The sequence below is a fragment of the Sinohyriopsis cumingii genome, chromosome 8 (assembly GCF_028554795.1).
Source record: "Sinohyriopsis cumingii isolate HCF-2022 chromosome 8, ASM2855479v2, whole genome shotgun sequence".
Taxonomy (NCBI): Eukaryota; Metazoa; Mollusca; class Bivalvia; order Unionida; family Unionidae; genus Sinohyriopsis; species Sinohyriopsis cumingii.
Window position 1 is genome coordinate 121090112 of NC_142968.1, and position 27035 is coordinate 121117146.

General features: G+C 36.3%; 1 protein-coding gene across 1 annotated transcript; it reads right to left on the reverse strand.

Moving 5' to 3' along the window:
- Positions 1-135: 135 nt before the first annotated feature.
- On the reverse strand, positions 136-25093 carry LOC149794531 (uncharacterized). Its single transcript, XM_089969128.1, has 7 exons — positions 25003-25093; positions 23526-23681; positions 12359-18016; positions 8537-8575; positions 4432-4518; positions 2848-2947; positions 136-2252 (listed from the first exon to the last, which is right to left on the reverse strand). The coding sequence occupies exons 1-7, from the start codon at positions 25091-25093 to the stop codon at positions 2006-2008; spliced, it is 6378 nt and encodes a 2125-aa protein (XP_089825254.1). The 3' UTR covers positions 136-2005.
- Between the last annotated feature and the right edge of the window lie 1942 nt (positions 25094-27035).

Below are 27035 nucleotides of genomic sequence, written 5' to 3' on the forward strand. Positions count from 1 at the left end.
TTGTATCGAAACATCTTAATTGATTCTAACTTTTGATTGCATTATTTATTTTACATTTTTCTGAGATAATTTCATATACAACCTGAAAAGGGTCAAATTAAATAGTGGTAGAGGGAAGAAAGGAAGAAAAACCTGTCACAGGTAAGCATTTTGTATTTCTTAAACAGCTTGATAATGGTGAATATTTTGATTGAAAGTTAAGATTATCTAAAGTATCAATTGAAGTGAGTTGCAATCACAAGATTATCTAAAATACCAAATGAAATGAGAACGCAATCACAAAATTGAAATCAAAACCTAAAGCAACATTCGAAATGAATACGCAATCACAAGACTGAAATCAAAACCTACAGTAACATTCGAAATGAGTACGCAATAACAAGATTATCTAAAGTACCAACTGAAACGAGAACGCAATCACAAGATTGAAATCAAAACCTAAAGCAACATTCGAAATGAGGACGCAATCAAAAGAATATATCTAAAGTACCAATTGAAGTGAGATGCAATCACAAGGTTATCTAAAGTACCAATTGAAATAAGTACCTCACAAATTGAAGTGTGTAAGCAATCACAAGATAATCTAAAGTGCCAATTGAAATGAGTACCCACTCACAAGATTATATAAAGTACCAGTTGAAATGAGTATCTACTCACAAGATTATCTAAAGTACCATTCGAAATGAGTACCTACTCACAAGATAATCTAAAGTACCATTCGAAATGAGTACCTATTCACAAGATTATCTAAAATACCAATTGAAATGAGTACCTACTCACAAGATTATCTAACGTACCATTCGAAATGAATGCGCGATCACAAGCTTGAAAGACTGATAGAACTTTATGTGCTTTATGTTATATGAAATAGTTAATTTTTTCCTTGGAAAGATAGAAAGAAAACAGATGAACGAATTATACCAAGTCATTAAGAGAATATCTGTCTGATCCAATGTTAATTTTTTTTTCCCTTTATAACGTATCGTAAGTCTTTATTTTCTCTTCATGCTTTCAATCGTCTATTAAAATCAAAATGCTTTAAATATTATCTGGATAAAATACGTTGAGGTTCCCTAGAGTGGATCAGGAAGTTTATTTCACGGTGAACACGTGACCTTTCATCTGTATATTTAGTCTTCTTTTTCAAATCATAAAAATGTCTTCTTGTACAAACTACGCATCGTTGTATTACCTTTATGAAAAATTGGATAGTTTATAAGAGTCTCAACTTTGAATGACAAGTAACGTTACATTCAGTAGAATAAAACCTCCCTTCTGATTTTGAAAAGTGTCTGTCTGGTTTCCTCCAATTGCAGAGGCCATCCCATTTACGGGATTTTACATTTTGTATTAAGCAACAACATTGCATTTTATTGGAACAATATAAGCGGACAGTCTGGTTAACATGTACAGTGCATCAGATAATGGAGAACGTTGATCCTTTGTATCAGAGCAATCTCTCTAAACTTCTCATAGTCACAGTAGAAACAAAATGAGCTCCTCAACTTAGTATTTGCAGACATCAATTCATGGTTTATAGAACAAAATAAAAATTAGTCACACGAACGGATTTAAAGGAAAATCACAAACATCCCCATCCCATTGTAAAAAAACAAAACACAATCGATAAACCAGATGGCATAAAAGAAAGAAATGCATCTCTCTCTGATCTGTAGATAGCAAAAACACAATATTTTTGTGCAAAGAACGCAACAACACACTAACAACTCGTAGCCTGCTAACATCATATGTCATAAGCAATCGCTCCTTGTTCCACGTATCAAAATTTCGCACAATGTATTGTTTGAGTTATTGCATTCCTAGTACGAAGTTCATATAAGTCATAGAGTCTGAAGATCTCCAATGTGCAAAACAATACACTTTATAGTACTGAGCCGGCTCATGGTCTGTTTGGCGGGTAATTAGACTATGTTGCTTCTTGTTTCCACAGGTAATAAGGCCATGGTCTATTTGGCAGGCAATTGCTTCTTGTTTCCACAGGTAATTAGGCCTCAAAATCTGCGGATATTCTGTCAGAGGAAGGATCAGGTTGTTCCTGCCAGGCATTGACATGTGGACTGATGTTACTCTGCTTGCTGCTGAAGCTCGTGCTGATAGTCTGCCACCCGTCTTTTACGTAATAGGGCTCATACTTCACGCTAGGTCGAGGGATACGTATAGGCACTTGCGATCCACCCGAATCTCCACTGACTGAGGACGAACTCGTACTGTGATTGTTTAACTTGTCTTTCCTATGTATAGAATTTGAAAATGTGATAAATATAGCTAATATTCTACCTTTGGTACAGTACCTACGTAGTCTTAATGTTCCATGTTTGCAATTTACATATTTAATAGATTACTGTTTAACTAAGATGCAAAACACACTAGTTATATACAACCTTCACGATAAGCGATATTGTAATTATTTCCATAGAAGAAGCCACTGAAAGGCGCTAGTATTTTTCTTCAAATGGAATATAATCAAAGAAACTACTCTCATACAGGCTGCAAATTCAACTTTACAGTTTGGTATGAGAGTGAATGGAAATTAAAACTGTACTAGATTTTGCCAGAAATATTAAATTTCCATCACGGACTACCTTTCAGAAACAATTATTATTCAGTATGACTTCTATCACTATGCAGTTCTTTCTTTCCTGAAATGTTCCATTACAATGGATCGATTCCTTGAAATAACAATTTCTTTTAGCCTCTTTTGATAAGCAGAACCTTTGACATAATAATAGGTAAGCCTTTGACATAATAATAGGTAAACCTTCATACACATTGGCTATAGTAAGTTGTTTAAGATTTGTGTGGACGAGAGCTGTTTACGATACTCACGTTTGCCGACGCTTCCTTGACCTAAGTACCAAAGCTATAAGGGTGGCCAAAACAGCAGCAGCCAAAATACCAGCTATATTCAGGGGGATTAGAATTGAATCTGTAATAACAACAATAATAAAAATAATAATAATTGGATAGAGAAGAAAGAAGACATTTTCTATGATGTGCCTTAATAGAGTCATTACAAGAATCTGGTCATGACCTTAATTACAAAATGTCAAGGCTTCTTAGAATACTGTCTTATAGCTATGTTCTTTTGAAGTCTTGTTGCTGCAAGTTAAAGCTGCTTTCACTCGCAAAAATACGAAAACTGAGATATTGGCATGACATAATAGTGTGATTTCCCCTCCCCCAACTTCGATGAATAGTGGCGAAAATAATGGAACAAAGACGCACCAGAATCTAGAAAAAAAGTGGAATCCGAGCTGAAACCTATAATGGTGTGTAGACGATTAAACATTGAATTGAGATTAAGTGTTTAGTATCTTGCTCGTGATCCACTCGTTTCATGATGTCATCAAATCGGCAACTAGATTACTCCGACACATCAACTGTACATAGCCAACTCATTATTCCCTGGAGGGGTCGCAATCAAAGTCTTGTCGCTTATAAACTCACTATCCAGGTATCTTGGTACGACGATTTTTGCTGGTTCCAAAATCTGGTCTACCTACAACACTGTAGCAGTCCAATAAAAAATATATATATTCGTCTAACCACAACACATTTAGCACTTCAGGGGAGGCGAGTCTTGTTATAAAAAATTGAGACGTCTCTGGGTTCAAATAATAATCTTACTAGACCACAGTACTAGGGTTTCCCGACAATTAAACAAACTAAAGTGGACAAACTGCGTGGAATTTGATGGTAAGCCATCCTTTTACATTGTTAGGCTCTTCATTGAATCAAGTGGTTATATTGGTTAATAATTTTTTACTGATAAGGAAAGAAGCTTTGCGCAATTACGCAACCTCTTGTGTGCAGTTCAAAATAGTTTCTTTTCCTTGAGTTGAGGGTAATAAAGACAGTTTTAACTAATTATTAACTATGCCTATATCATGTCTGAGAAGTGGGGGCTAAGTGCCTTTCTCACGTAGAAGCGAACCAAGGCTGACCCAAGGCGGTACTGAAGCCGCAACCACTAGTTCAAGAGTTCGACACACGCACAACTATCTACCTGTTCTGAAACCAAAGTTTATTTGCCCTTGAACGTGCTTCAGATCGTTGATTTATATATGTCTGTTTGTACTTATCGTTCTCTCTTTCTACGAAAAATACTATTTGCCTCCCCCCCACCATCTCTTTTGCAAACACGAACTCTCGGATCAAAACTCACATACGGACAGCAAAATACCTGACGACCATTTGTATGCTGGGACAAAGTTCCCTTTCCAGTTAGAGCGACTTCTTCGCCAATACGGTTGAGGCTTCTCAACAACATATTTGTTTATTTCTTCTCTGACTAATGAAGTTTAGTTTTTTTTTTGGTAAGAATACAAATTATATAGTTTTATAGTTTATTATATGGCTTTTGTTGTTGATGAATATACTCTCTCTCTCTCATTATAAATGTGTACCCACTATCGCTATTTGACTTTTCCAAAATGAGTTCCGGCTTCCTTTCTGTAGCGTTAATTTCCTTTCGTAAATTCCTCACGACTGTTGCATCTGAAATAAGTTAGTGGCACAGAAATACACTCTGTTTGATGCGAGTACAATTTCATTGATATTTTCATCACTTTGATTCGGATTGAAAGTAACATGAGCTTCACTGATCAAATGTCAACGCATACCTTGTGTGTATATGGCGAATAATAATTACATGCATCATATAAAAATTTCACAAGATCAATACATATTTATTTCCACCTAAAGGATCAGGCATAAAGCCATCTTCGCTAGTCAAGGTTCCGATATGATAACCCTATCTACACCTTGGCGTATCGAAAAGATATTTTAGTGCTTTGTCCTAGTGACATCTATTGGATTTCATGAGTTGCTTCCTTTTTTTAGTATGTAATGCCAACTTGCCAATAGCTTGTAACAGCTGTGCATTGTACATCGGTCGAAAATGGCGGAGGCAATTGACTTAAAACGAATACTTTGTAAGTTTAACATCGAAAGTATAACTACGTACCAGAAAAAGCCATTACATGTGTATTTGAGTGAAAAGTGTTAGTACAAACACTGACCGGCGGTGGAAAATTGCTTATTTATCAGTCCATTCAAGTTGTGTTTCTTCTTGTCTCCATCACGCAGGAACAGTGCTCACCTTAATATTGACTGGATGCGGTGGCTTGACAGACCCGAAGCACAGAAATATCTGCTCGATACGCCAAGGTGTAGATAGCGTTATCATATTGGAATATATAGATACCATCTCCTAATATAACACGGACATACTTTATATCAATTTATAAACTTTTTGTTTCGAAAATAACATATCAACAGAGTATATGATGAATTAACAATTGTTAAAACAAGAAATGTGTGTGTCTGTGTGAGTATGTGTGTGTATGAGAGAGAGAGAGAGAGAGAGAGAGAGAGAGAGAGAGAGAGAGAGAGAATTATAGTACATTTCAAAAGAGAGCAGAGTTATTAATCTCCACAATAGACTACAGTGCCAGCGTTCATAACATATGAATGGTGTGCTAATATGCATATTGGTTGTTATAGTCAGCTAGAATTACACTTTGACTTGCACTCTGCTTTATCATGTATATCTGACTGAAATATGCAGGAAAGTTACACAAGCCGTCCAAACTATCTTATAGGCTCTTCTAAACAGAGAGGCTTTATCCGTAAACACAGTGTACAATCCCACTGTCGCTGCTGTGAAAGGAAAGCGCTATGCCTCCGCGCCACCGAATTTTGTTGCAGTTGTTGCAGTTGGCTTGTACAGTACTTTCATCTCATTTAGCTATATCACACCAAGGACATCTGAACTCTGTGCTTTCCCAAGGATACATCGAAGGAACCGACCTGGGTAGATATTGAACCGCGATCCTTGGAGTACGTCTTACGCTCAACCAAACGGATCAACTCCTTGCGACATAAATAAATCTTACACTCATTACCAATCGATGCTAAAAATATTGATACGATTTAATGGTCCGATATTTATTTCTGGGTATTTCTCAGAACATGCTGAAAATGTGAAGATATTATTTTAAAGAATAAATGCAATTTCACGTAATTTCATCACAGTCGATGTTAATAAATATTATTAGAAACAACACTAACAAAAACAAAGAAACTGTAAACGCAAAACTAAACAGATTTCTGGAAGGTTGTACTCAAAGAAAGATGAGCCATACCAGAGACTCGTAGCTATACCAAAGACTCGTATATACTCTCCTCTCAGTTGTAACATGTAAGGACTTAAAGTTTGGTTGATTCCACTTTTCTTTTTGGAGCTCCTCATATGAGATTCAAAACAGCTCCCTTAAACCAAAGAATACTCGAGCCGGAAAGTCGCTATCGGTGTTGCTTCAAATATTCTCCTTCGATTTCATTGAACAAGTCTTGGGTACCATTTCAAAATGCCATACATTAATAACTTGATAACTGCATCTCTCTCTCTCTCTCTCTCTCTCTCTCTCTCTCTCACCTTCCGAAGAATCTTAGAATCTTTGTACTTGTACTAGTGACTGAGATAGATAAGATGACTAAAGGCAGTGAAAGCAGTGGCTGTGCGTACCTACACTTGGCAAAAGGAAGTGAAAGCAATTACTGTTAGAACATACACTTGCAAAAGGCAATTAGAGCAGTGACTATAGGTACACATATTGCCAGGACCGCGGTCAGGGTAGGACAACTTGGACAAAATCTCCAAAGATCACAACAATAAGACTTAATGGCGCATATGGCATAATTTCTCGCTGGCTGATGGAATTTCGACGTGTCGAGAAGAATTCATTAACTTCCCATTGGTTGGACTAGATTACATAAATAGGTAAGTTTAACGCAAAATCAGCAGTGTGATCTGTCACGTCGGGTCTTTTGCGAAATATAGACAGTTGTATATAAAGAGAGGACTGAGCACTCAGTTTCATTCGAATTTTGGAGTCATTTACTTTTCTTTTGTTCCTTTTGTAAGTCTGCAGACGTGTTTTATGTTGTAAATATATATTATTTGAGAGGAAAAACATTTGTTTGGACTAATCAGGGAAAATAGAAAGTGCACATAATTTGGACTAAAATATTATTCTGGAACAATTGTGAATTATTCGAAGGACTTCTGGACGACGCCATCTTGACAACGTAACGATTCTTGGCAGAGCAGGACACATCCGGTTTCGAAATTTATACTGAACTTTTCATTCATCTAGTACTTATTCTGGATTCTTATCATAATGCTGTAAGTTCCTCTCGCATTTTCATTTATGACCTTGGTAATTAAAATCTTTTACAAAACATGCTGGTTTTGCTTCTTTCTCTTATGACTTTGTGACCAAAGATTTGTAACAGGTACATACACTTGCAAAAAGCAGTGAAAGCAATGACTATAGGTACATAGACTTGCAAAAGGCGTTGGAAGTAATGACTATATGCACACAGACTTGCAAAAGCAGTGACAGCAATGACTATATATATATATATATATATATATATATATATATATATATATATATATATATATATATATATAATATACCTAGATTTGCAAAAGGGACTGTAAGCAAAGCAATGACTATAGCAGGGGTCGGCAACCTATTTTATATAGCTTGTCACTTTTTTCCCGGATTAATTACAAAATGAACGAGCGCGTGTCACCAGTAAGAGCGTAACACCGTTAAAATTGAGATTTTGGTCTGCCATTCGCGTGCTACACAAAACCTCTTGAAGTGCCACCTTTTTGACACGCGTGCCATAGGTTGCCGACCCCTGGTACTGAAGGCACACATACTTCCAAAGTAGTTTAAGCAATGACTATAGGCACACAGACTTGAAAAAGCAATAAATGACAATATTTTCATAGACATGCCAAAGGCAGTGAAAGCAGTGACAAAAAGGTACACATACTTGAAAAAGGCACAAGGTTTGCAATATAGGTATATACACTTGCAAAAGCAATGACTATAGGTGCATACACTTGCAAAAGCTGTGAAAGCAATGGCTAAAGGTACATAGGCTTGCAAAGGTAGTGAAAGTAATGACTGTAAGTACGTAGACATGCAGAAGCTACGAGCAGCAATAACAAGCGAGAGGGATAGTGGTATAGACCTGCAAACTGTGAGAGTAATGAAGAAGGAGTCATTAAACTGACTGTTATCCATTGCGGTTCATAAAATCTACTATCACTGATCCATGCTTCCATTGCGGTTCCTAATATCTAATATCAGTGGTCCATGCTTCCATTGCGGTTCCTAATATCTAATATCAGTGGTCGATGTTTCCATTGCGGTTCCTAATATCTAATATCATTGGTCCATGCTTCCATTGCGGTTCCTAATATCATTGGTCCATGCTTCCATTGCGGTTCCTAATATCTAATATCATTGGTCCATACTTCCATTGTGGTTAATATCTAATATCATTGGTCCATGCTTCCTTGTTATATTGTCTTACTTGGACGACTTATTACTTAAATACAGTGAAATAACTGACGGTTTTTTAAAGCTACAAAATTTAACTACATGACAAAGGGGCAGAGAGCAAAACACTAAAATGGGATTGTAACTACCGTGTTTACTGTGGGTGACGTTTTTTGTATCTTGCTTGCCTGAAACGAAAAACAAATGAACATAGAATTTACTTTATTAGCTATAAATATGAAATTGTATTAACCTGGAATATTAATTATAGCAAAATATTACATAATATGATATGATATATTTATCTATCAATTTATCTTTATACCTGTTCAGTCTACCTTACTATTTATTATCTGACAGCAGTAGATGTGTCACATGCACACATGATATTGTTCATCCCACTGGAAATAATTATTCATAATGGATTTTGTTTGAAGCACTTTCGCGTCATAGTCAGTGTTACTATTCAATAATAATCTTTCTGAATATACTGTAATTTATCTGACATGGATATTAAATGTTACTAGCGTCTTGAAAATCAACGTTATCACGTTAGACATTCATCTGTGTGATGTAAATTTGCTATGACGTTCGTTCTTCATTGTCTATCTTTCTATGCATCTATGTATCTATCTATCCATCCATCCATCGATCCATCCACTGGTAATGACGTAAAGATAAAAATACGTCTTGTGCAGAATAATAAGAGAGGCTGTCCTAGAGCAGAAATTTAAAGCGTGTATTAGTCTTGAAGCAAAGCTATTACAGGGTGTAGAATTTTCTAAAGCTATGTGATATGCATTGGATCCGCAGTTTTGAGTGTTGCCATCCGTTCCCCTGGCTAAGTCTATATGGGACCTCATCCACACCTGAAGATAGAGGAGTGAAAAACTACGTTAGGTTATATAAATGCAAAGAAACCGTCACCTTCCCCCCGTAGAATAATCCCTTCTCTACCGCCATGTCTCTCAGGCACTACAAGCTTAAGCATGATCTACTTAATCAATATTATCGTAATTATGAACTCGGCAAAGTGTCTCGCGAGCTGTTCATTGCCTGACTAGAAATCTTACAATAGAGCAAAGATAAGTAGGTCACTTTAACCTAGTTTTTACTTCCAGATGAAGTGCGACCGACTGTATTAGCAGAGGGGTCAGAAAAATGGAGTTTAAAGATGTATTCCTTTCATGACCAATTTTTAACTAATGTTACAATCACTTTCTTTCTAGCCTTTAACAATACAGAACGCTGGATTATCATCAAAACTCGACTCAGATTGTGTAGCTTGACTTGTTTCATTTTTACGAAGCCCGTGTGTTGTGGTCTACAAATTGTATTATATACACCTAATACCACAGGGGCTTTAATAATGACGCTCACTTTCAGTAAACTGTAAACATGGATTGTGGTCGGATTATTGTCTTCATTTTTTATTGGCGCTACCAGACTTTATTTGCAGATGAGTTTTAGGTCGGGCACAAGTCGTCATGTAGCCATATTAGCCGTTGAGATCACGCGCTCTCCACTCTTTACTTTGCCCAGTAAATTTTTGGATTGGCTGTGTACAGTTGTTTGTGCCACGTTGACTTTGTAGCCGGTTTGTTGGCATGGTAATACGAGTGGGTGACGAATAATACACTGGAAAATATCCCTGCTCGCATTCCCTTTGTTTTCGTGACTTTTTAAATATTTTCACCATTATTCGTGCAGACAGAGACCAAATCATATATATATATATATATATATATATATATATATATATATATATATATATATATATATATATATATATATAAGAAATTGCGGCCATATTGAGAGCAACCAATTTCTTATATTACGGAGTCAGCGCCCTGACCCTACCGGTTATATAGTAAATTTACAACAATGATGTGCACGAAGATTGAAAACCTTGAGGAAGTGGCCATACATAGACATTTCCCACCCCCCACCCCCCTGCCCGATTCTTGAAAAATACACTCTAAAATAAACACCAATAAGAAGAATAACTCTTTGTTCCCACCTGTGTGGAAACTACTAGAATGTTAAATGGGAATTATCTGGGGCTCTGTTTGCTAATGGTGAAGAAGAATTCCCCCAAATTATTGCACTCACAAAGTTTCATGCACAAACATGGCTGCTTAAATTTTTTAAATGAAGGCAACAAGAAAAAAAGACTTATTTATATATACGTCCACAACAAAGCACTAGCGATAGAAACCGATACCAATATACTGCCTATATTTTGCTAGCACAATAACAAGAAGAAAGAAATAAAATATATTTCATAATGAGAAAATTAGGAAATAATCAGAAAACAATCTGATAAGTTTGTTGCATATTAAATTTTTTGTAAAGTTCTTATCAAAGGTATTGAGTTCTTACCGGCCTTTACTCATTTGATGGGAGTAATGTGATTGAATTTTTACCGGCCTTTACTCATTGGACATGAGTACTGTGATTTAATTTTTACTGGCCTTTACTCATTTGACATGAGTACTGTGATTGGATTTTTACCGGCCTTTACTCATTTGACTTGAATATTGTGATTGAATTTCTACCGGCCTTTACTCATTTTTACATGAGTACTGTTATCTAATTTTTACCGACAAAAATTCATTTGACATGAGTACTGTGATTATATTTTTTCGGTCAAAACTAATTTGACATGAGTACTGTGATTGAGTTCTTACTAGCCTATACTCACTTGACAGGAATACTGTGACTGAGTTATTATCGACCTATACTCATTTGACAGGGTACCGTGATTGACTTCTTACCGGCCTATACTCATATGATAGGAGTACTGTGACTGGGATTTTACCATCCTATACTCATTTGGCAGGAGAACTGTGATTGAATTTTCTCCTGGCTACACTTATTTGACAGAAGCACTGTGATTGAAATTTTACCAGTCTATACTCAAATGACAGGAGTACTTTGAGCTTTTACCGGCTGATACTCATTTGACCGGAGTGCTGTGACACAGCGATCAAACATGCACACGAGACGATCACATGCGAAAGGAAGTCAATACTGTATAAGAAATGTAATATATCATTTGTTTAGAATACTACATCATAAGACTAGGTGAATATGGCATTTGTTTAGAATACTACATCATAAGACTAGGTGAATATGGCATTTGTTTAGAATACTACATCATCAGACTAGGTGAATATGGCATTTGTTTAGAATACTACATCATTAGACATGATGAATATGGAAATTGTTTAGAATACTACATCATTAGACATAGTGAATATGGCATTTTTTAGAATACTACTTCATTAGACATGATGAATATGGCATTTATTTAGAATATTATATCATTAGGCATAATGAATACGACATTTGATTAGAATTTTACTAATTAGGCACGGAGAATGTGACATTTTTGGGAATACTACGGTGATATTGTGAATATGAAATTTGTTTAGAATCCTACTTATTAGACATGGTGAATATGACATTTGTTTAGAATACAACTAATCAGATATGGTGAATACGATATTTGTTTAGAATTTTACTAATTAGGCACGGTGAATATGTCATTTTATGGAATACTACTCATTAGACATGGTGAATATGCCATTTGTTTTAGAATACTACATCATTGGACATGTTTTGAATAGAACAGGATGGTTGTCTAAATTTTATAATTTTCTCGCTGGCAGCTGCTATGAATTGACTTCTGTCACGCCTTAACCAGTCCGTTTCAAACAAAAACGTTTTCGAAGATATAGCGATGCTATTCAAAAAATCATTTTAGTTGTTAAGCATGTATATCTGAAAGCAAGCAATGCGAGTCCTATAAATAAAGATAACTAGCTCTGAAAACTTACTTAAGGACATTTTCCTTTGTGCAGCCATAACCGTAATTAATAGCCATATAAATTGTCTAAAAAATGGGGCTTTCGCAAAAGTACAGTATTTCAACAAGCGATATTTATGTCTATAATATGCAACCTCACCTGTGCTGTGGTAGGTCTTCCTTGATGAGCTAAGTGTCTCTGCAGCAGTCAAAGTTGATGAGTTAGGGGTTCCTGCAGTAGTCAAGATCGATATGCTAGGTGTCTCTGCAGTAGTCAACGTTGATATGCTAGGTGTCTCTTCAGTAGTCAACATTGATGTGCTAAGGGTCTGTGCAGTAGCCAAAGTCGATGAGTTAGGGGTTCCTGCAGTAGTCAACATTGATATGCTAGGTGTCTCTGCAGTAGTCAATGTTGATGTGCTAGGAGTCTCTGCAGTAGTCAAAGTTGATGTGCTAGGAGTATCTGCAATAGTTAGCGTTGTTGTTCTAGGGGTCTCTGTAGTATGCAATGTTGATTTGTTTGGGGTCTCTGCAATTGTTAGCTTTGATGTGCTAGGGGTCTCTGCAATATCCAGCGATAATGTACTAGAGGTCTTTGCAGTAGCAAATGTTGATGTGCCAGCAGTCTCTGGAATAGTTATTGTTGATGTGCTAGGGGCTTCTGCAATAGTTAGCCTTGATCTGCTAGGAGTCTCTACAATATCCAGCGTTGATGTGTTAGGATTCTTTGCAGTAGTCGTAGTTGATGTGTTAGGAGTCTCTACAATATCCAGCGTTGATGTGTTAGGAGTCTCTGCAGTAGTAGAATTTGATGTGTTAGGAGTCTCTACAATATCCAGCGTTGATGTGATAAGAGTCTCTGCAGAAGCCGAAGTTGATCTGCTAGTGGTCTCTGCAATAGATAGCGTTAATGTGCTAGGGGTCTCTGGAATATATAGCGTTGATGTGCTAGGGGATTCAGCAATCTCTAGCGTTGATGTGCTAGGGGTCAAAGCAGTAGCCAAAGTTGATGTGCTAAGGGTCTCTGCAATAGATAGCGTTAATATACTGGGGCTCTCTGCAATAGATAGCGTTGATGTGCTAGGGGTCTCTACAATATCCAGCGTTGATGTGTTAGGATTCTTTGCAGTAGTCGTAGTTGATGTGTTAGGAGTCTCTACAATATCCAGCGTTGATGTGTTGGGAGTCTCTGCAGTAGTAGAAGTTGATGTGTTAGGAGTCTCTACAATATCCAGCGTTGATGTGTTAAGAGTCTCTGCAGTAGCCGAAGTTGATCTGCTAGTGGTCTCTGCAATAGAAAGCGTTAATGTGCTAGGGGTCTCTGGAATATATAGCGTTGATGTGCTAGGGGATTCAGCAGTCTCCAGCGTTGATGTGCTAGGGGTCACAGCAGTAGCCAAAGTTGATGTGCTAAGGGTCTCTGCAATAGATAGCGTTAATATGTTGGGGCTCTCTGCAATAGATAGCGTTGATGTGCTAGGGGTCTCTGCAGTAACCAAAGTAGATGTGACCAGGGTCTCTGCAATAGACAACGTTGATATGCTGCCGTTATAGGGTAGCGTGCTGTTTGAAAGAGGTTCAGTTGGAATCTGTTCAAAAACCTTGTCTATGTTAAATGCAGTTTCTACAATGGTTCCGCTAGTTGCAGTAATTGCCGTTAATGTAACGACATCTTCCAGAGCTTTATCTTTAAAGTCATCTGTTTTCGCGTTCCTGTACGCACCACTACTATTTAACGTTTCTACGTGCATATCTGAAGATTTAACATACAATAATCCAAATGGTACAGATAAATTGTTTCTCTTGAAGGGCACAGTAATGTTATTTGCATTTATATTACGATGTACATAGTATGCTTCAGATGTTGCATTAAAAGTTGTTTCTCTCATCGAAGAGGTGGACTGTCCAAACCCTAACCCCAATTTCACACTTTCACTGGACAATACATCGTATAACTCAGTCTGAGTTGCATTTGGCTCTGAATAATTATTTGTGCTGGTTGCTAAATGTTCAGATAAGTTAACTGGTGTGTAATATAGTCGTCTTATTCCTACTGTGCTCATCTCTTTTGAGTCATTCGTTTCATATAGCGTCGCATCATTCAACGTGCTAACGTTCAAACCGTTATTACTTGAATGAGCGTCTATTACATGTGCAGTACGTAGAGTTACTGGTCTTGCTGGCATGCCATAAAGAGGAGTTATCGGGCTTGCTAGAATGACATTGGAATCTCCCTGCGTTGTCGTTAAAACAACGGTTTCTGTGACTATTGTGTCATTTACGTCCGATTGATCTCTGGTAGATGCATAAGTGTCCATGGTTATGGCTGTATTTATAGTAGTATTCCTTGATGTATTGCTAGTCTCTGTAACTGTCTCAATTAATATTTTAGCTGCAAACGACAGTGTCGAATTCGAGTCTTTTCTGGCGGTGGCATTTTGGATTTCATGAATCAAGGTATTATTTAAGGTAGTTCGAGTTAAACTCGGTTCGGCGTAAACATCTTCTCTTGCCTCTGCATGTTTTCCTGTTTCTTTGGAGTCCGCATTCATGTTGGTTATGATGTCGCTGTCATGAAACGTTGGTTGATTTACTTTAACCATATTCTTCGCGGTTGCGACTTGTGCAGCCATGTTAAATGTTGTTTCAGTAGGCATGTTTACTAATGTTGATTCATTATCACTTGACATCAGATCTGGCTCGTCGATTCCACTTAGTCTAGTTTCAATCAAGCTCATACGAGACGTGGTCATTGAAGCATAGGTCACAAAAGATAAATCTGACCTATTACTCACAAACTGTTTCGAGGTATCAGGGCTAATTACCTTAGCATAATTATCCGAGTTATTTATTGTCATAGATAAGGGTACTGTAGTATCTTCAACGTTTGAGGTTTCCTCAGTCTTATTCATGATTTCTATAGCTTGTCTCACAAACGATTTCTCCTTCCAGACACACATCGTGCCATTAAATTGCTCCACCTGTACCGCATAATTAAAGCTAATCACCTTTGAGATTCCCTGATCTAGGACAATGAGTTGCTTGGTTTCAGTCATCTCTGCTTCAACGGTGCCATATTTATTTTCCACTAACAAATCAAACATATCTTCAATCATCAATCCAGACCCGTTTATGTGAACTATGTTAGTACCACCACCGTGAAATATCAAGATATTATTCAGTGTTCCAATTCTGATCTCTGACTTGCCGTTAGTATTTTCAATGTATGATATATAATCCTTTTGATATGTCGTAGTGTGACCTACATTGTGATAGGTCAAAACGAAGCCATTTAATTCTGCTTTAAGCATTATATGTTGCGAATACATAAGTACATTCTTAGCGTGATTATGACTTAGCACTATTTTGTGATCATTTGACTGTATAGTCCTCGTATAGTTCCCTTGGACAATGTCAACTGAACCATTTAAAACTTCCACTACAAAATTACTACTGTTGAAAGTAATGAACAGTGAGCTATTCCTGAAGTGAACTTCTGTCAAATTTACATCAAAGTTTAAAGATGACTGTGGTAATTGTACTTTAAGAATACCACTTTCCAAGATTACGGACACATTTCCTACTACTTTGATATTTATTATTGGTTGTTCGCCTCCTTGCATTACGTAAACTTTACCGGAGCCAGTATTTAAACGTGACTGTCCATTTATAAAATAAACAAATGATTCATCAGAAGGAAACTTTTGCACATTATCGCTATCGATCAATTGTAATATCGGAAGAATGATTTCCACATACTCCATTATGGAGAACTTAAGTTTTCTTAAATAATCCGTCATATTTTTGCGTCCTTGTTCTAAACTAGCTGTGGATGACAAACTCCGATATATATTTGAATACATTGTCGTAGATGCTGGTGTTGACGCGATTAAATCGTTTTTGGCGAGTAAAGTTTGAAATCTGTCAGAATCGAATTTTACAAAACTATGGCTACCTTTACCAACTCTTCGCTTGTCTTTGGAAAGTAGTTCGGCTTTAGAGATAAAAATGCTTGTTTTATTTCCTGGTGTCAAGTTTGATCGAAGTATCTCCCAAAATATTTCACTAGATGCATTTTCTACCTTTTCATTCGGGCGACCTTTTACTCTTTTTTCGGTCTGGTTATCATGAATTAATTTATAGTACATCAACGATAAGGTGCCACCATTATAAGAAGTAATGGCCCTATCTTGTCTTTTTATGACAGAAGTCTTGCCTTGCCTATGAACAACTTCTAAACATATGTTGTTCACTGTATGTAGTAATTCCTTGCCATGTGAGATTTCGGATTGGCCAGATGTAAATAGGATGGCTGAAGACCCATCATCAAAGGTTAACATACCATCCAACATGCTGGAAAATCCACCAAAGTTGGTCAAAAACAAATTTCCACCTACGTTGGTTATTTCCACAGGCTCTAATCTTGTGTCTATGAAACCATTAGGCAAATGTGTTGTTATCTCTTCGTTATAAGTGTTTTTACTCGTTAAAGTTGATATAAAGTCATTGTCCTCACTGGAAGGAATAATAGCTACTCTTTTTGGAATTTCAAGACCATTTTGCAGTGAGGAAAGAGTAGCACTGTTTGGGCTAGATAACAACGGAGTTGACAAGACAGAGTTTCCGGTTTGGACTGGAATGGAGTGGATTGTATTTCTTTTTATAGCGTCCGTCTGTGTCGATGACGTCACTTTGGTGAAACCTTTTGGTACTTCGGAAAACGATGAGTAAATTTCAGTTGTAGGCATTTTAAATGGCAGCGGTAGATTAGTTTCTGCAGATGGATTGATAACGGTTACAGCAACAGGACTAAATGTGTTTGTGTGGGATATATGTCCTACCAAAAATAGTTTGTCATTTGTGTTTTTTAAGAAAGAATCCTGTCTTGTAGACGTGTATATCGTGGATAGCCATTTATTGTCCTTCTTCTCATACCTTTTCCCATCCGTTAAATATGTGGGATCTTTTCCAACAGGATCTATCACAGTGTCAGTGCTTTGACTGAGCGTTCCTGTAACAAATGAAGTTTGCGACAAAAACGGAATTTTCATTTTGTCTGTTGCATTTATTGATGTATGACGCAACTTGACTGGCAAATCTGTTTTATTCTTTAAAGTAGTATGTCCCTTGGTTGCCGTACCGTCTGCTGTTGACTTTGGTGATACTGTTGAAGAATATGACACGATATTATGTGAACCGTTGATGCTGGAATTCGCCAAAGATCCGATCAAAAATTTCATACTGATTCTGTCATCAAATAACCGCAATATTCCCGACCTACTCAACCTATCTATCAAACGTGTTTGGTCAAAGCTGTTGTTGTGTGCATTCATCTGGGCTTGTGATGTCAGATTTCCATTAAATGGAGTGTTGCTTGAGTTGGTAAGATTCGCTGTACTTTTTTGAGACTCACTGTTTTGACCTAGTTTGGATGGTGACGTAGTATATTCTCGTGCGTCTTGATCACTTCGAGGGGACCGCTCCCGTACATTCTTGTTTACTTCAGGAGAGGTCAGCGAGATCAAATTGTGGGGTTGTGACACATCTACAGAATGATTAAAGTTTAAAGGTTTTTCTAGTATTTGTATAGTGAGAGGCAACGGAGTACTTCTGGAACTTACTTGCAAGTTGTTTGCATCAAAAGCTGAAAGAAATTTAGGGATAAAATTAGATGGATAAAATTGTCTGAACGATCCATAACCTTCCGTTGTGGTTCGGACAGAAGACTCGATGGGAATAACGTCTCGATTGTTGGCTGTGGTCGCCTGTCGAGACGAGAGTTTCTCTGGGATATCCAACTGAGTTCCATTGCATTTCCCTGAAAGAGAATTTAAAAGTCCCAAAATATAACTCATGAATATTAGTCTTATAAAGAAAATTATCAATACAGTCTCACGAGAAAGGTATATGTACTATCAAATAACTGATCAAACCCCTCTTAAAAAGAGCTATAGAAAAATCTGATGGCAGCAAGAACTTATTTTACTGGATTAGGATACAAGAGGTCTTGGGTGATTCCTTTCAAACACGGCAGTTCTTATTGAAAACTCTAGACTTTATTCGAGGAACATGTTTGGTCGATTTCAGTGTCAATTAAATGCAATAACCTGATAAAAACGAACTGTCAAAATAGTGTGCTAATTGTGTGTAGTTCATTTACACAAGATTATCATACGTAATCCATTACTTTGAATGTTCATTTCTTGTAAGTATTCATCGGGAGTTAACTTCCACGATCTGTTATATTCAGATATCTTGATAGCAGAATCAAAAGGTTAAGGTCAAAAGGGTTGTCAGGGCCGGCAAAATAATGTATACACACACAAACGTACAGTCACTTGTCACTTTCAATTTGACCATCATTTCATTCTTGCGCACGTTTATTGGGCATTATGCACACTTTGAGTAAATAGACACATAGACTTTTGATTTTGGTGCCTTTTCGAAGAAAGCCTGGAACCTTTTGAGATTTTGGAAAACTGCCCCACCCCCACTTGACCTGATGGGATCATACGAATGACAAAACTAAGACCTTTTTAGAATATCATCTGACTGTATCTGGTAAATGAATGTGGTAATCCGTAATCAATTACTTACGGATTAAGTTGCCAAAATGATTAGGATGCATTTTGTTTCGAAATAAAAATCTGATCAAAGATGCCCGTCTAAACTTCTGGAATTTGTTAATAAATAAAATACCATTATTTCAACAACAAAAACTCTGAGGAAATCCTTATTCAGAAGGAGGCTAATTGATATTAATTTTTTCTATTTGTTTTCAAACGAAAGTAAGTACTCAGATCTACCATTGTCTCAAAAGCAATCAATATGGCAACACATATTTTGTTCAAGAATATATCTAAATATTATGGTAATACAACATCCGTTACTCCATAGACGGCAACACATTTTGCATCATCATTAACTCATTAATCCCTGGTTCCCTGTTTAAGCGTGAGGAGGTTGTACCCTACGTCCGAGCTCTGTAGTGTCAGGTCATTTAAGATACACTAAAGTGGGTGGTATTACAGAAAAGTAGACAGATCTATCTCTACAATGGTACCAGATAATCTGGAGTTTCCAGTCGCATTACAAAATAAAGACGGAAAACTTAGTTTTTGAGACCCGATATTCTTACATCCAAAATACGCTCGTGGTCGGAATCCGATTTTGTGTCCGGATTTTATACTTTTTTGGCCTCGGATCTAAGGCAGACCGGTCTGAACCGCACACAGACAGAAGAACTTTTGCAAAAAGTGGGATAAGATCCGGTTTTGAGAAAAAGGGTCCAGGTCACGAAAATGATGGGTCCAATAAGCTAAAAATAAAAAAATCCAACGTTTTCCATTCTGCATATGCGCGAGCGAAATAGCTAATGAAAAACAATTTTCTAACACAACTAGGCTGCAGGCTAAACTAAAATCTCTTGCAAGTCGATTTATTTTTGGAGACATTTAGAAGTAGCCCACAAAATGCGTTCCCTACTCGAATTTCAGGCGAAAATGGAACGTTCTAAGTGATAAAGAAATAGCTTTTAAAAAGAAAACAAGCTGTAAGACTAGAAAAGGTCATTAACTTAAAATAGTCGTCCATTGTGTCAGCTATACCGTCAGTCTATATGAAATATAACATACTATAAATATAAATGGCATTCTTCTATGTTGTATACCTATTCTGAATCTGTAACTAACAATGCATTTTGGTGTCCTTCGTTCAGTTTCGCCTCTTTTCGTTATAATGACTACCTCAGGTTACATTTTTGTTTGAAAAATATGTTGCATAGCCATGGATATAAGAACTATGTCATAAAAAAATGGGGATGAAGCGTTTTCACAAGAAATCATGTCCTTTCAAAAATAAAGAGAAACTACTGAAAAGTGTGTGCGATTTCATCAGGTTTACTACGACTACGTCTCTCATTCATCAGCAAATAAAATTCTCAAATAATAATCTAAAACTCACGGCCAACCAAGAAAAAGGAAAGTCAGAAGCTTCAGACTGCCCCTAGCTGATCAATACTTTTGTCTGTAACATGCATCGTAATTTGATGGAATTTACCTTAATTCTCACCTGGACACGTCTTTTGAGATTTTATATTTAATTAAAGACACGTGGTACTTACTTAGTCAAAATAAATCAGAACCAGCCATCTTACATCCAATCGGATTGTCGGTTTCTTGACCGAAGTTCCTGACCAGATTCAAGTTTTATTGCTTGATCCCTGACCTTATCTTTCAAACAGGTATTTATGATTACGTACAACAAAACGAAAGTACTTACAGACAGAAAAACCAAGTGGTCGACACTGGCTGGTTATCATTGGATCCATCCAAAATTCCTCATGAGTTATCTGCCGATATGGCTCTACACATAAGCAGCTTCCGTTAACGCATTTGGAAGGGTACTCACATTGTCCTGAATTCAAGCACGATTCACCTAAGAAATTGTTTCCAGGCAATTTGCACCGGCCATCAGCCGTAGGTTGGAAGTTGTCCAGGCACACGCAGAAACTGTTTGTGCACGAGGAGAAAGGAGACATACATCTATCTGTTAAGGAGTTGCATGCTTCGGCGATGCGTCTGGCTGTTAAGTAAATTCAGAAGACAAATAGTACCACAAGAATTACAAAATATTATTATTGTGTCCATGGAGCATGAATCGTTGAACCTACGGCCAACAATGCTAATAAAGTGAACTAAACGCTTAACTTAACCAAGTTCGTACTTAATTACAAACGGACCATTGTAACAGTATATTTCTTTCACAACCAACAACTACTATCACTGATTACAAAACAAAAAAGAACTGGAACAACATCAACAACACCAAAACACCGCTACAACAACTACCACTACTAATAGTAATCATCACCATCGAATGAAGAAACAGTAATGATGATGGCATTGATCATGATTATTGTGGTGATAGTAATTAACGTGCTTCACAACAATTACAAAATGTTACACCGCACTGTTGTCGACGAAAAGTATTTGTGCTTAAGTACGCAAACTATTGAAAAATCCCAACAGTTTACGTTATCTGTCCAATATCAATAAGGATGATATCTAATATATCTCAAACCCTGTGGTACATAAATTTGCTTTGCAGCAATAACTTGCGAAATGATATTTGCATTTTGTAAGATGGATATAAAGACCAAACTATGCAAATTTAGAATAATTAGTCATAAAATATAATCTGTACAATAACACAACAAACTGGTAAAGTAGCAGGTCGCAAAACATTCTCATAGCGTTTCGACTTAAAGCTCGTCGTCAGGGGAAGAAACAACTTATATATACAGGATAAACACTAGGCAAAAACGCAGACAGAAAACATTTAATACACGTTTGAAGGACACGGTGAATGTACAACCACAAGATTTTTTTTTTAAATTGAAAAATGTCCTAAAACAAGTAATCCACATTGCAGATGGAGTGATCTGTGTAATTACGTATTAGTCATTCAAAGACGCAAATTGTTTTCGTCTAACTTCCAGACTGAGGACAAAAGAATGAAACATTGCGTGTCAGAAGACAACGTCATCTCCAAGCAGATACTTCAATGTGTACTATGTACATTTGTAGCCTGGTAAATGTATGCACGGAAAAGGTAGTAAAAAAAAGTCATGATGTCATATAGCATGTAAGTGTCAATTTGTGATATCTTTCCGAGAATTGTACAAGAAGTATTCGAATGATACAATTTTAAAATGCATCTGAAATGTAACATCAGGCATAATGTATCCAATTCGGACTATTGTGGCAATTTACGTCAGGCATAAATGTATTCAAATCGGGCTTTTGTTGTATTTGTTGTATTTTACATCAGGCATGTACGTATCCAAATCGGGCTTTTAGCTGAGAGTTTGTGGTACGAAAATAGCCATCAGAGAAAAAATGTAAAGTTTCACAATTATATTTTACTAAATTACTGAACTATTGCTAAAATACGCAGTATCAACACAGTGAGTCAAAGTGAATTGTTCTTTATCTTTGTATTTCATGACGACACATAATAATATGGGACAATTTTAATACAAGAAGAACTTTAAAACTTACATAATCTGGATTAATTTCTCATTGGCTGATGCGGTTTCGACGTTTTTAAAAGAATTCAGTTACTTCCCATCGGTTGGGCTGGGTCACATGAATATGCAAATTCGAAGCAAAATAGAGTGATAACATTCGTCACATAGAGTATATTGTGAAATTTAGAAGGTGCTTAAAAGAAAGAACTGAACAATAAGAGTCATTCCGATTTGGAGTCATCCTCATTTCTTGTTTGTTGTAAGTCTGCAGATATATTGTATGTTAAATATAAATATTATTCGAGAGAAAAATATTTATTTAGACTTTCAATGGAAACAGAAAGTACTTATTACTTGGAGCATGATATTTTTCTGGAAGGGTTGTGAATTATTCGAATGGGTTTTAGAAGACGCCATCCTGATAACTTCTCGATTCTTGGCGGACCAGTACATTTCCGGTTTTGAAATTTATACTGAACTTTTCATTCATTTAGGACTTTCATAAAACATTGTCAGGATTATTCTGGAATCACTTCATAATAGTGTAAGTTCCTCTCACATTTGCTTAAAGAGGTGTAGACTGCAGACATCGTAGCGATATGACTGAAAAATTGTTAAATCTACATTAAAAATCCAAATCACACACCCACATTTGTAGCTTTGATATTCAATTGATTTTTACGTTTTACAAACATTTTGGTTTTGCTTCGTTTTGTTTCTTAGTTTATGACCACAGAGTCGTAACTCTCTCTCTCTCTCTCTCTCTCTTTCTCTCTCTCTTTCTCTCTCTCTCTCTCTCTCTCTCTTTATATATATATATATATATATATATATATATATATATATATATATATATATATATATATATATATATATATATATATATATATATATATATATATATATATATATATATATATATATATATGAAATGGATGGATAGCGAGGGACTAAACATTTCGTATAAGATGAAATACCAATTTGTAGATGGATATAAAGACCAAACTATGCCAATTTAGAACAATTAGTCAAAATGAAATACCATTTTGTAGATGATCTGAAGAAAAAGTTAAGGCAATTTAAGAAAATACGATAGATATCTCAAATAGTATGAAATAATCCATTATAGACACACACACACACACACACACACACACACACACACGAGTGCGTGGACCCAGAGGCTGAATTTGCCAGTGCTTGTATGACGTACCTCTTAAACACGAAGTTCGATCCTCACTTGCGATAAACCCACTATCACAGAGACACAGGAAACCATCGCAGGAACCCGGCTTACATTTGGCAAACTTCGGACATTCTGCGTGACTTGTGCAGGATCCGAATACGGCAGGTTGGGTTTTGCCAGACATCTCTTTATCTGGGTAAATCTGTGTAGATCGTGTTAATTCTTGCAAGGGAAGCGGTGCTGGAATCTCTGTTCCATTACATTTGTCTGCAGAAAAGATTAAAAAGTTTATAACCTAAGTCAAAACAATAAATGGAACACTATTTTTATTTTATTTTTCTGTTGTTTTGAGGCACATTGAAGACTGGCGAATCGTCCATTTTTTTGAACAAATTTTGCTTATAGTCACGTGATTGCCTCAGTACTGTTCATTGGGCTTGTTTTTGTTTATGCTTAGTTCAGTAGACCCTAATATGGAATGCAATGACCTTCTATGTCGCGGCAAGCGATCATAAGCAACGCTCATATAATTCGCAAGATATACAATGTAAGAAAGACTCAGAGAGTCATGTCAAGATCAAGACATGGTTAGAAATTACCAACATTGGAGAATCACTTTATGTTGAATTCCCAAGAAACTGTATACAACGTAAATGATCTAAAATACCAAACGTAGCTGAAATCAATTTCAGCTTCAGAGTTTTCAAAAATATAGTCTACGGAATTATTCTCTTTTAAGGAGCACGTTTAAGTGGAGGAACATACAATTTGTCTATTGAAATTACCAAGGAATCGAATTCGTTTATTAAATCTGAGAATAAAACTGACAAACATTTGCAAAATAGAGTACACGTGTCATAGACAGCAGCAGCTGTTTTGATTGTGACGTAAATTCAGAATAATTACATCTTGTAACAATGTGTGGAAACTTTTTCATTACTGGGTCACAGAGCGAACTGCATAATTTACATTCTAAATTCTCCCAATTGTTTGCAGTACAATATTAGAAGAAGAAAACAGACAATATTGCAATATTGTTTAGAATTTTACTTGTTAAGTATATCCAAATGTACATTAAAAATCTAACGCATATTAGTAAAATACCTAATTTGTTTTACTTCTAATCATTATCATTGTAAGTTCAGTGCATCAACAATTTTTTGTATTAAAAGAAAAGAATTTTTTTAGAGAGTTTTGAATTAAAATACACGAACTTCTTTAATAAATTTTGCTGCTTACGGTACTCTGCCATTATCCTCAGCGGCAAAAGCGGCCTCTTTAGCCAAATATGACTGCATTTCTTAGAAGTACAAACGTGTGTTGCCATTTTGTTAATAGTTCAAAATTTATGGTAATAAATCATTAGGGATGTTTCATAAGTGGACTATTATTTAATATTTCAAGTTGTAAAAGTAGTTCCAAAATGGGTGTGCGATAGGGAAATTTTAGGTGTGCGATACATACACACAATTCATTTTTTTATTGATCTGACTTACTTAAAGCGTAGCCTTGTGGGTGACACTGAAGTGTGCTAAAGGGATCGACCCAATATTCATCAAAAGCCAGGGGTCGGTAATTATCCACACACCGGCAGACTCCACCCACACAGTGTGCGGGATATTCACATTTCCCACAAGACTCTCCAACAAAGCTCGTACCCGGAAGTTTACAGCGGCCATCGTTGGTTTCCACGAAACTGTCAAGACAACGGCACGTGCCTTCTGTGCAAACGGCGAACAGGGAGACACAGCGAGAAGTCAGGTTGAGGCAAGGTTCTCTTATCCGTGCCGCTATGAAAAAAGTGGAATGTCCATGAATTCATTCCTTTTTTTTAATACTCTTATTAGCAGCAAAAAAATAACATTTGAACTAAAACTTTCTGTGAAAAGGAAAGCGTAATGGCGTATCAACGAAGCTAAATTATTACTGAAGATATTGATAAAAAGGTACAAACGTAGTTTTACTTTTTCTTAACATAAACGTGGAAGTCATATATCTGAGACCTTTCGGGTGGATAAGTGGTTAGAGCGTCCGCCTCGATGTGGGAGGTAACGGGTTCGAACCCCGACCGAGTCATATCAAAGACATAAAAATGGTACTAATAGCTGCCTAGCTAGGCGCACAGCATTAAGAAGTTAGTGATAGGTATGGTAGGCTTGGTGTCAGGATAATGTGACTGAGTGGGGCATCGTGCTACATGTCTGCGGCATGATGCCCCAGTCCTAGACATCACGATAAACTGACACACTGCAGACATCGTAGCAATATGACTGAACAATTGTTAAAGCTACGTTAAAAATCTAAATCACACACACACACACACACACACACACACACACACACACACATATATATATATATATATATATATATATATATATATATATATATATATATATATATATATATATATATATATATATATATATATATATATATATATATATATATATATATATATATATATATATATACATACACAGAGCGTATACTAGAATCAGTGTCACGCACACACATACAAACACACACCAAAACAAATAAAAACTGAAATTTCAGCTTCTAAAATCAAGAAACATAATGGGCCTGGATGGTAAACTGTAACACAAGCATTTTTCGTATCAGAGGTCCTGTGCAAGATTTTCGTCTCCTGCAGGAACAAGATGTCGCCAATTGCAAATGTATCCAGTTGCAAATACATGCTCATTGTCCACTTTTTTACGACTTCTCCAACATCAAGGGCAACACAGGACAACATTATAGGCCATCAGTAGTACACACAATTAGCTTTTAGAACTCAAACAAAGTTTATTTAAAAAACAAACAAACAAAGAATAATATACCCTTGATACACCTTCTTCTATCCTGACTTGGTACAAAACCTTCATCACAGAGACAGATATACCCATCACATGAGTTAGGCCGACACCGGGCATTGGAAGGACAATCTGTATGGCCAGAACATGTGCCATAGACATCGGCACGTTCACCTGAAAATATTCTTTGTATATGACAAAGATATTTGTTATATAAAAAAGACAGAATGCGTATATGTAATGGAAAATAGAAACGTTCAAAACAAACCTATACAGGATCCAACGTGTATGTATCACGCAGTTTCGTTTAAGACAGTCAAGCAATTAAACATTGCAGAATTAGGACTTCTAATATTGTTTATATACAGTTCCTCACAATGGATCCCACATTTGTTTCACGGGCACTTACTATCACTATCAAAATGTATGTATGTATGTATGTATGTATGTATGTATGTATGTATGTATGTATGTGTGTGTGTATATATATGTGTGTGTGTGTGTGTGTGTGTGTGTGTGTGTGTGTGTGTGTAACTATGATTGTTTTTTAAAGGCACCTCAGCACAACAGTGGCAGTATGCTGCCAACCTTAAGTAAAATAAGAAAAATGTAAAAATGAAGAAGGGAACTAAAGCCAGAAAAGATAATCCTTTCCGAATAAATGAAATCAAGCAGTACAACAAGATATGATATAAATTTTAATATGTCAAAATGATCTTTATTGTATATAAAATGGAAGACAAAGATAACGCATGTAAAATCCTTAAAACATCTTCTGACAATTTTTTTAATACAAACCACTTTCTCT

Excerpts from the sequence above, each read along its gene's own strand:
- LOC149794531 (XM_089969128.1), bottom strand. The coding sequence starts at position 25,093 with ATGGCCGCTGTAAACTTCCGGGTACGAGCTTTGTTGGAGAGTCTTGTG. Across the intron at positions 23,682-25,002 it reads TGTGTGGGTGGAGTCTGCCG|ACAAATGTAATGGAACAGAG; the intron begins GTGTGTGGATAA and ends TCTTTTCTGCAG. Across the intron at positions 18,017-23,525 it reads ATGTCCGAAGTTTGCCAAAT|GGAAATGCAATGGAACTCAG; the intron begins GTAAGCCGGGTT and ends ATTCTCTTTCAG.